General features: G+C 44.1%; 1 protein-coding gene across 1 annotated transcript in view; it reads left to right on the top strand.

Annotated features, from left to right (window-relative positions):
* Positions 1-5,394: 5,394 nt before the first annotated feature.
* The window catches only part of LOC114585855 (uncharacterized), a 54,886-nt gene continuing 49,429 nt past the window's right edge, over positions 5,395-10,851 (top strand). The window contains exons 1-4 of the mRNA XM_077919468.1: positions 5,395-5,558; positions 7,028-7,196; positions 9,787-9,975; positions 10,297-10,489. Of these exons, the coding sequence (XP_077775594.1) occupies positions 5,461-5,558; positions 7,028-7,196; positions 9,787-9,975; positions 10,297-10,489 (649 nt within the window). The 5' untranslated portion in view covers positions 5,395-5,460. The remainder of the gene's footprint in view (positions 5,559-7,027; positions 7,197-9,786; positions 9,976-10,296; positions 10,490-10,851) is intronic.

The following is a 10,851-nucleotide window of genomic DNA, read 5'->3' as shown; positions in this document are numbered from 1 at the left end:
CCTATTTGCGCCAGCGAGGAGACCAGGGGAGAATTAGCTGTGGGATCCAGAGCGGGTAATCTTCATAAAAAGGGGAGGAGGAGGGAAGGAAGTGGAATAAAAGATCAGGCTAAGTTCAGATTGAAAGCCAGGCGGAATAGCTCTGTCTTACAGGCCCTGCAGATGAAAGTTAAATCCTGCAGGGCCCTGGTCTCATGGGACAGAGCATTCCACCAAGTCGGAGCCATCACTGAGAAGGCCCTGGTGGAGGATAATCTGACTTCCTTAGGGCCCGGGAAGAGGGCACCCCTCCCTTTGTGCTTATTGGAGCCAATCAGAGCGAAAGGCAGTGAGTCAGCCACTGAGGATTGGCTCCTAGGTCACTCTGGAGAAGGCACCCAGGAAGAACAACGAGGAGGAATTGTTCTTTGTGCTCCAAAGCTCAGCATTTGGGAACAGGGAAAACACAAGGTGCTACAGTTTCAAGAGAATGGTGTGCAAGTTTTGTTTCATACAATGGAACTTGGAGGAAAACACAATTTAAGTCACTCCCAAAAAAAGGATACTGGAGCATTCTGAATCATGCACACAGAAAATAATAGAAGTAGCTGAAAGGCAACACATGGATATCTGTATTGATTGTTGCAATGCATCCCTCATTATTATTATTGCATTAGGTTATTGCATAATCTTAGATTTATAATCTTAGAAGGGGGTGTGGCTGCAAGGAAGCCTAGCCATGACTATTATGGAGTGATCCTGCACTTCTGAATTTGTCAGTGCACTGCTGATCATAAGCAACTTGTTTTGTTGGGAAACTGCATTGACAAGGCAGGTGTGGGGTGGGCTAGTAGGCCAACACCCCATACCTGCCTTCCCAATGGTCTTGTTGCTAAGGCTATGTGCGGACTCTTGTTTGCACTGCACCCAATGCTCTCCCATTGTGGAACTGGGAAGAGATGCACAAACAACACTAGCCGCAGTCCAGATCTATTGTGTCATTTCTTAGGAAACACTGTGTTCTGATGCGCTTTCTCTCAAACCAACATGAACTGAGAAAAAGAGTGGCCTAGTTGTGGTTTTATGGCAGTAATGTGCAAAGAGCCTTTGTCTCTCTGCCACTGATGCTGCTTGGTTGCAACCCTGCTTTTCATTGGGGTGAAGCGTCAACGGCACCCAGGCCAGGTCAAGACTTTCCACTGCCTGAAGCCAACAACAAGATACAGTAGCATCCCCATCCCACATCCAGGTGAACCAGCAACGTCCAATAGCAACCAGAGGACCACAACTTATGCAGCCCTAATGTAGAGGTTCCTTTTGGCACCCCTGTATATCGTTGCAAAATGTACTGAGAGCTGCGGTGCTTTAGCCAGTTCCGTTGCGTACATCCAAACTGATGGCCCATCTGTGCAAATACTGCCAGGATGTGAAGCCTGGGCTCTCAAGACTTCTCCTTTCAATTCTTTATAGCTTGACATTTTATTGGAAGAGATAAGAGCGTCGCTGCAGCTGTTAGATTTCCACACACTAAATGGGTGCACCTCAGAGGAGAACAAGAAATCGTGTCCTGTATACGTGGTAAAAACAAGTGGTAAGGAACAAGTTATGTCCTTTTGATTTATGGATTGCATTTGTAACGCCTTTTCCCTCCAAATAGTTCAAGGTAGCGTACCTGGCGATGCGGGTGGCGCTGTGGGTTAAACCACAGAGCCTAGGACTTGCTGATCAGAAGGTCGGCAGTTCGAATCTCCATGATGGGGTGAGCTCCCGTTGCTCGGTCCCTGCCCCTGCCAACTTAGCAGTTCATAAGCATGTCAAAGTGAAAGTAGATAAATAGGTACCGCTTCAGTGGGAAGGTAAACAGCGTTTCCATGTGCTGCTCTGGTTCACCAGAAGCAGCTTAGTCGTGCTGGCCACATGACCCGGAAGCTGTACACCGGCTCCCTCAGCCAATAAAGCGAGATGAGTGCCGCAACCCCAGAGTCGGTCACGACTGGACCTAATGGTCAGGGGTCCCTTTACCTTTACCTTTACCTTTAGCGTAACTGGCTCCATCCACCCTCGCCATTTTATCTTCAGAACAACCCTGTGAGTTAGGCTGCACTGAGAGACAGTGACCAGCTCAAGGTCACCTAGTGATCTTTATGACAGGGGAAATTTGAACTCAGGTCTCCCAAATTCTAGTTGGATGCTAGAATGACAACATCACACCCAATCTCTCTTTTTCTTACAGTTTTCCACTCTTAATCCTGTTTGATTAATATTCTGCCTTACTCTCTCTCTCTCTCTCTCTCTGTGTGTGTGTGTGTGTGTGTGTGTGTGTGTGTTGTGCATTTTCCTGTTTCCTCTGTTTCCTGACAGCATAGTAGAAGACTGATTTAAGTGCACAATTTAGATATATCTGTCATTACCTAAAGAAACTCCACTGCTGTTTTTGGCTTGTACAAATAACCGTATTTGGCTTGGTGTTTGATTTCTGCAGACAAATGTGGTAAATCAAAAGCAATCCATTTGCCAGTTGGCCTCAAAGCTCCAGAGATAAAGTGATTGTGTTTTATTTATTTAAAAACATTTTTAAACTGCTTGTCTTGCAAAGCAGATCAAGAGAGTGGGTTAGAAGTAAAGTGTAGTAAGAACAAACATAGACAGCAAAAAAGAAAAGAAAAAGATGAACCACAATTACTTAGGGGAGAAACTTGATTCAGTTCTCATTGAAAGCCGAAACTACTTCATACTTTCCAAAACAACACAAGAATCAAAACACAGCCCATTCTTCAAAATTCACACTTTTATAAATATTGCAGTGAAGGTGTCCAGCCAAGCGGTATGTACAAAAATACATATATGGTGACAAAATGTCCATAAAAATGCATATATTGGTGAAAATAACATATACGAAAATGCATTGTTTTAATGGAAATTGTTCTGCAAAAACATATAACACAAAATTGCATACAAATGTTTATATTAGGAGGAAATTGTTAAGTTGTGGGTGAACATATCAGACAACACAGCGATTCTTCAAACAGCTCTTGTTTATTCACAGGCCAGGACAGAACTGAACTGAAGGGTTCAGTCAGCCTGCTTATATAGAGCTCCAGTACAACGCTACTATAACAACTTTCTAAAACTATCCTATCACTGAACGTCACTTTCGATCCCTTATTTGCATAACTATCTACAGTATCCCCCTGCTGGCCCAGGGTGAGAACTTCAGCACATAACAGAAATTATATTAAAATGCAAACTGGTGTGGAAATGTGAAGCGCTGAAATGTCAGGGGTTGAACCTTCTGCATGCCAAGCAGCACTCCTCCATTGCATTAAGTGTCTTGCAATGAAATATCATTTTGCCAGGCTTACCCTGGCCCTTCAGATCAGACCCTGTTGTTGTTTTATTATTATTTGTTTGAATTATCTGAATTGCTTTTATACTGCCGCTTTTAGTGGCTTCATGTTGTATTTTTGTTTTGATTCTATTTTAAATTGATTTCAAGTTGAACACTGCTCAGGGATTATTATTCTTTAAAATTAAGCGGTTGATTAATACTTTAAGAACAAACTAACTAACAAGACCACTCACCTCTCTTGGTGTGGCAGCATTGCTGGACGGAAGAGGTTTCACTGGGGTCCTGACGGTGGAATTCAAATGTCAGTGCCCTTCCTGATAGGCGGTGAGGGCATAAGCCCCTGCCACCTATCAGAAGCCAGATCCTAGCCTGCACCCTGTATTGGCCAATGGGGATGCAGGCTGGGACATGGGCGGAGCCAGGGGCGGAGCCAGTGGAGCCAACAGTGGGCTTCCCTTGGGGTTGTAGTCCCTGCCTGCCCCTCCAAATGCTGGGGTATCCCGTTAAAGCAGCCTTTCTCAACCTGTATATCCCCAGATGTTGTTGAACTACAACTCCCATCACCCCTAGCTAGCAAGGCCAGAGCTCAGGGATGATGGGAGTTGTGGTCCAACAACATCTGGGGACCCACAGGTTGAGAACTGCTGTGTTAAAGGGATCTAGGGGGAGTGGCCATGTCTGCGTGCCCAGGGGGGCCAGAGCCAAAGGCATTCCCCCAGACTGCGGTCCCTGTGGGGATCACCCTATTGGATGTAAGTCTTAGGAACCCCCACCTGGATTGACCACTCATCACTTCCAGCTGTTGGGCCAGAAGTATTTAGGTTGCCCCATGCCCAAGCCAAACCTCTTTCATCTGTACAGTGCTACCTTCGTTCTCAAACTTAATCCATTCCGGAAGTCTGTTCCAAAACCAAAGTGCCCCAAAACCAAAACACGCATTCCCATAGAAAGTAATGCAAAACAGATTAATACATTCCAGACTTTTAAAAACAACCCCTAAAACAGCAATTTAACATGCAGTTTACTATCTGATGAGACCATTGATCCGTAAAATGAAAGCAATAATCCATGTACTGTACTATAAAATAAATAAGACAGCATTGTAGATGATAAAAATTAAAATTAATTTTTTTTCTTACCTGCACTGATTGTTTGGCTTCTATCCATTTCCACAGTAACACAATCAATCAATCAATCAATCAATCAATCAATCAGTAGCTGAACTGGGTTCCACACAGTCACAAAAACAAATTAACTGGGAAAGCCTCAAAAACAAAAACGCAAAATAAATCACAAAAACAAAAGCGCCAAACTTAATCTGTTCCAGAAGTCCTTTTGACTTCTGAAATGTTCAAAAACCAAGGCAAAGCTTCTGATTGGTGCAGGCACCCCAGAAACAATAGCCGACAGCCGCATCAGATGTTCGGCTTCCAAAAAACGTTCGGAAACCAGAACACTTACTTCCGAGTTTTCAGCGTTTGAGAACCACGGTACCACTGTATTCAATAAAGTTGTGGCCTGTTTTTACCCAAAACAGAGTCTCTTATTTATACGGGTTGGGGTATGGGAAGTCTGATGCCTGGTCCTGCAAGTAAATATGCAAAGCAGTTTGTTGCTGCATTGGAAAGTGTGGATAACACTTGGCTGATGCGACCTCCCTGCAAACAAACCTGGATGAATGCAGGTCACCTAGAAGAAGTCTAGGCAGAGAGAACAGGCCTATGACCTTTGGTTTATTTGGTTTTTTTCAATGTCATTTCAGGAAGAGGATTCCTGGGGGTGTACGATCCTGAACCAGAGCTCCTACACTACTTCCTTACCTCAAATGCGGTTCTATTAGACTCCCAAAATAGATTGCGCTCCATGGCATCTACAGGTATTATATACTGTGCTTTTTTTCTGCCAGTACTAAATAGTATGCTTGTACACCACCCAGTTGGAATTGACTTTTGACACAAGCATGAGCCACATAAGCGCTGAGCAGATTCCTAAAGCTCTTTTCATATGCGAATTATCAGTTGTATGCAGATCCCGCTTCACTTGGTTTTTATGTCCACACAGGGACATCTAGAGAAGAAGATACTGCATTTTACAAGTCCTGGCCCCAGCAACCTTCCGATTCTACACTGAAAATGACGTTCAGTGGCATCCTCAACCCTACTACATGCCTCAAGATTCACGACATTGTCATGTTCATTGTTTCTAAAGATCATTATCCAGTTTATGATGTGTAAGTAAGCATTGCGGTGGGGAGGCCTTGTTTGTGCATTCTGAACAACGTGCAAACCGAAACACAGCAATTCTTTGAAATTCACACTGAATTTTGCAATGCAATTCTCCAGTCAAATAATGTGTACAGTGGTACCTCGGGTTACATACACTTCAGGTTACATGCGCTTCAGGTTACAGAATCCACTAACCCAGAAATAGTACCTCAGGTTAAGAACTTTGCTTCAGGATGAGAACAGAAATCGTGCTCTGGCGGCGCGGCACAGCGTCAGCAGGAGGCCCCATTAGCTAAAGTGGTGCTTCAAGTTAAGAACAGTTTCAGGTTAAGAACGGACCTCCAGAACGAATTAAGTACTTAACCCGAGGTACCACTGTACAAAAATGGGTCTACTAGCATAAAGGGTGCATACAAATACATATTACTAATGAAAGGAACGTACAAAAATTGCCTCAAAACGTATTTATTTCATAAAATTTATATACAGCTGGCTTGTAAACAACAACAACAAATTCAAAGCAGAAGAACAAAACAATGCAATTATCAGTTAAAAACAACTATATAAAACATTCAAAAACAATTAAAATCCATGCTAAGCTAAAAACCAGATCAGAGTGTGATGGTGATAATGCCAAGGTTGCTGGTTCGATCCCCATGTGAGAAAACTGCATATTCCTATATTTCAGGGGGTTGGACTAGATGATCCTAAGGGTCCCTTCCAACTCTACAATTCTATGATCATCATTCTACAGGTCTGAACAGGCTTGACTAAACAAACATATTTTTATTGGGTGCCTGCCTCATGTCAATAAGGGAGTTCCGAAATATGGGTGCTCCCACATTCTTAAGAGTTAGCCATGGGGAAACTTACTTGCACAGTTAAATATACTCCCATGGAGAAGTTAAAGCAGATGTTTTGCTGAGATGGCGCTTGGATGGTAAATGTACATTTTTCCATCAGAAGATCCCTGCTGGATTACATCAAAGGCCTATCTAGCTCAGCATCCTGTTTCACAATCTCTCACCAATCAGCTTCATCGTATGACCCCTAGTTCCACAATTATGCTTGACAAATAAAAACGGCTATCCACTTTCTTAACTCCGTGCATCATTTTTAATGGCACCCTCACCCCGTCCCCGGACTTCCTTTTTTCTAAACTAGAAAGTCCCAGATATTTTAACCATTACTCATCTGGAAGTTGTTCCACACACCTGATCATTTTGGTTGCCATTTTCTGAGCAGGTAATTATCAACACAAATATTGTCAACACAGAATGTCCTTCTGATTCCTGTGATCGGTAAAACTGATATAAATGGATATCAGCTTCCCTAATACGTAAATTCTGTTTAATCTTGCATCGCTGTCCTGTCTGTCGCGCGGAGGACGGAATCACAGTTAAAACTGCAAGTACCATTTTTGGAATCGAGATAATTTGGGCAGCCAACATGTTTGTCTTGTGTCTTTCCTTAGCAACAGCCTGTACAATACAAACCACGAGTTTGACTGGGGAGGTTTCCGCAGCCTAGCAGAAGAAGCTAAGTTGGCCTCAGGCTCCGACAACTTCCTGCTCTTCCTTTACCAGTTCCATGATCCCGGAACTTATGTCTTGAGGCTAAGTAGCAACCAGCACAAAAGAATGGTTTGTTTCAGGTCCTGGCATGTTTGCTTACAAAGGAGTTCCCAGTGAGGTGCATTCATTAGTCTGATAAACATTTGCAATGGGTGGTGTGTCTCATCTGTGGGAGGGATGGGCCATGGGTTCAGCAGCTTAATCCTTGGTTTACATAACTTTTGGGCCACCTTTCAATATAAAACTCGTGGCACAAATCATAAAAGAAAACAGCAGAACTACAAAAGCAAATATCAGAGCACAGAAACAGCGGCCCATCAAACTAACAAAGTCTAGCCCAACTCCGCCATAAAACTAAAAAGGAGCTCTAGAACAGGCTGAAGCACATGGGTAAATTTTTAAAAGGATCTGCTTGGCACCAAAACAATAGGATGAGCACTAGGGAAACTTCCTGAGGGGCTACAACCAAAAAGGTCCTTTCTGCCATCATCATCCTCCTAATGGCCTCGGTCCAGTATACCTGAAGGAGGGTCTCCACCCCCATCGTTCTGCCCGGACACTGAGGTCCAGTGCCAAGGGCCTTCTGGCGGTTCCCTTGCTACGAGAAGCCAAGTTACAGGGAACCAGGCAGAGGGCCTTCTCGGTAGTGGCACCCACCCTGTGGAACGCCCTCCCACCAGATGTCAAAGAGGAAAACAACTACCAGACTTTTAGAAGACATCTGAAGGCAGCCCTGTTTAGGGAAGCTTTTAATATTTAACAGACTATTGTATTTTAATATTCTGTTGAAAGCCGCCCAGAGTGGCTGGGGAAACCCAGCTAGATGGGCGGGGTATAAATAATAAAATTATTATTATTATTATTATTATTATTATTATTATTATTATTATTATTATTAACATCCGATGAAGGGGAGGGACCCAGAAGACTATCCTCATATGAGGATCCAGGCTGCTTTGCAAAGGAGGCAACCCTCCAAGTAGCCAGGTCTGTATTTTAGTGATTCCATTCTCCACCTTCCCTGGAGCTGGGGAAATCATTTTTCAGGCCAAGGGCGAGATTCCAGAGGTTGGGCAACATGCCAGTAGTAGGAAGGGCTAGAGGCAAAATAGGTGTGGCTAGAAGCAAAATGTGGACAAGGCCTGCGACTCTTGCTTTTGCACAGCAGGCCACATTCCAGCAACCCTTGTGCTGTGTTTTGATCAATGGCCTCAGCAGTAGATGAGAGGTCAGTAGTACCATGGACAGCTCCGTGAATGACTCAGGCTGGAGACTCCAACAGAGCAGAGCTCAAATGTTGCTTCAGCACCAGCCAACCTACCAGACAAGTAGACGCTGCAGCTCTTGTCTATGTCTGTCTTTGGTGAGAGACGCATACTCATTTAAAGGGGTACAGCCTGGCTCTGAATGAGTGGCACTAGGGCAGGCATGAGGAACCTTTTTCAGATTGAGGGTCATCTACTCTTCTGTGCAACCTCCCAGGGGCCACATGCATATACAATGTGTGGATTTGTGAGCATGTATGTAAGAAGTTGGGTTGCGGGTGGATTAAACCACAGAGCCTAGGACTTGCCGATCAAAAGGTCGGTGGTTCGAATCCCCGCGATGGGGTGAGCTCCCGTTGCTCGGTCCCTGTTCCTGCCAACCTAGCAGTTCGAAAGCACATCAAGTGCAAGTAGATAAATAGGTACCGCTCCTGCGGGAAGGTAAATGGCGTTTCCGTGCACTGCTCTGGTTTGCCAGAAGCGGCTTAGTCATGGTGGTGCCACGACCCAGAAGCTGTACGCCGGCTCCCTCGGCCAATAAAGCGAGATGAGCACCGCAACCCCAAACGACTGGACCTAATGGTCAGGGGTCCCTTTACCTTTACCTTTATGTAAGAAGTGTGTTGAAGTGGGGGTCCAGCTATGGAACTGGTCATCTCATGTTAGGACCAAACAAGATGTGCTGTTAAATACATATTTGCATTTATTGTGCAGAGTTCTTGGCCGTTTGTTTGTTTGTTTGTTTGTTTCATTTTAAGAGGAAATTATATCATGCCCAATAATTACTGGAATCCCAGCAGGTGTGGAAGGGGGAAATTAACCCCTTCTCTCCCCTGCTGAGGTCCTGAAGAAAATAATTCCTTTAAAACCGGTAACTGAATTGGGAAGAAATCCGCCAGTTTGTGCTGCCCTTCCCCTCCCTACAAAATAAATTCCAGCTGGGGGGGGGGAGTATTTTCCTCAGCATCCTAGCAGGGAGGAAAGGTTAAGTTTCCACTTCAGACTTGGTGGGATTTGAAATAATTATTGCACAGACCCAGTTTATTAAGTTTCCATTTAATAATAATATTTTTTTCTAAAACTCTGCCTGGTAAATGCAAGTATGTGGAGAGAGGGGAGGAGCAGGATTTATATGATGTTTAAAAATCAAAACCTCTTAGAGGTTTACGTTAAAATTACCCATGATAAATCAGATATTAAAGCAAGCTAGCTGAAAAAAATTCACAATGAAATCAGCGGTCTTGAAGCTAAATGTTACAAAACACAGTTACATGATTTATATATCTCATCTGGTCCTTACAGACTCCCCTTTCTGTGTTTGTGGCTATGTGTGAATCTTCCTCCTTTGTGCCTCTGACCTGGGTTCCCTGTGTCTGTCTGTTCCTTCCCCGAAGTATGTCAGAGTCATGCCGTACGGTGGGCAGTGTTACGACGAGGGTCCCTTCTTCCCAACAACTCCCAGACACATGGTGCAAGTGGGGGTTGCCAGGATCCCAGACCTCATTCTGAAACCTGACTGGCGAGCAATTATTGGGATCATATTCGGAGTCGTCTTTCTCCTCATTGTTTGCCTGCTACTGATTGTGAGTAAATGAAAGACAAGGGGAGGCAACTACCCCCTAATTTTGTGCATTTGTAGGCCTTATTCACACATTACACTGACCACAGGTGCAAGCTGTCTCTACACATGTACAAGTCTTTGTGAGAAAGAGTGAACACTTGCTGATTTGTACAGCACAGTTATTGTATACACAGGTACACAGATTGTACACTTGTTGAATGTAATGTGTGAACAGTGTGTGTGTGTGTGTGTGTGTGTGTGTGTGTGTGTGTGTGTGTGTATTTTCCTGGGAATGCGGAAATGTCCCTGCTTCCTGTAAGTACTTTTCTCATGAATTTTTCAGACTTTTTGCCAAACCTTTGGCCTGTCCAGGAAAGAAAGCCCTTCCCCACGATTCCGAAGGTTACAGCTGAAATATAATATAGACAAATATTCCTCCAAAGAATCCACAGTCCTTACCCTCAGAAAATATCACCCTGGAATGCAGCAAGCAGGCAGTTTGGAAAAGAACTTCAGCCACATGGAGAAAAGAGAAGGTATGAATTATCTTTTACAGTATATGATACAGACACTGCACATAAATAAAGAACCAAATCGTGTTTGATGGGTGCATCCATGGAGGACTGCTTCTTCATGAGAGGTACCATAAAATCCTTTCCTTACTGCCAACTAACCTTTGGATTAATTTAGATTTGGGGTCTGTAGGACTCTGGTCCTCCAGATGCACCACAGAGCCCATCATCCCTTACTATTGACCATGGTGGTTGGAGCCAATGGGAGTTGGAGTCCTCCAGCAACAATTGGAGGGTCACAGGTTACTTACCCTGCCTTGATAAATATTGGTTTGCACTCGGAGGGGAGGGATATTGTGTTAAGGCATGGAGGGTGCTGTTGCAAA

Source organism: Podarcis muralis, chromosome 15 (assembly GCF_964188315.1).
Source record: "Podarcis muralis chromosome 15, rPodMur119.hap1.1, whole genome shotgun sequence".
In the NCBI taxonomy this organism is placed as follows: Eukaryota; Metazoa; Chordata; class Lepidosauria; order Squamata; family Lacertidae; genus Podarcis; species Podarcis muralis.
The sequence above is the reverse complement of the archived record's forward strand: the minus strand, read 5'-3'. Positions and strand labels throughout refer to the sequence as shown.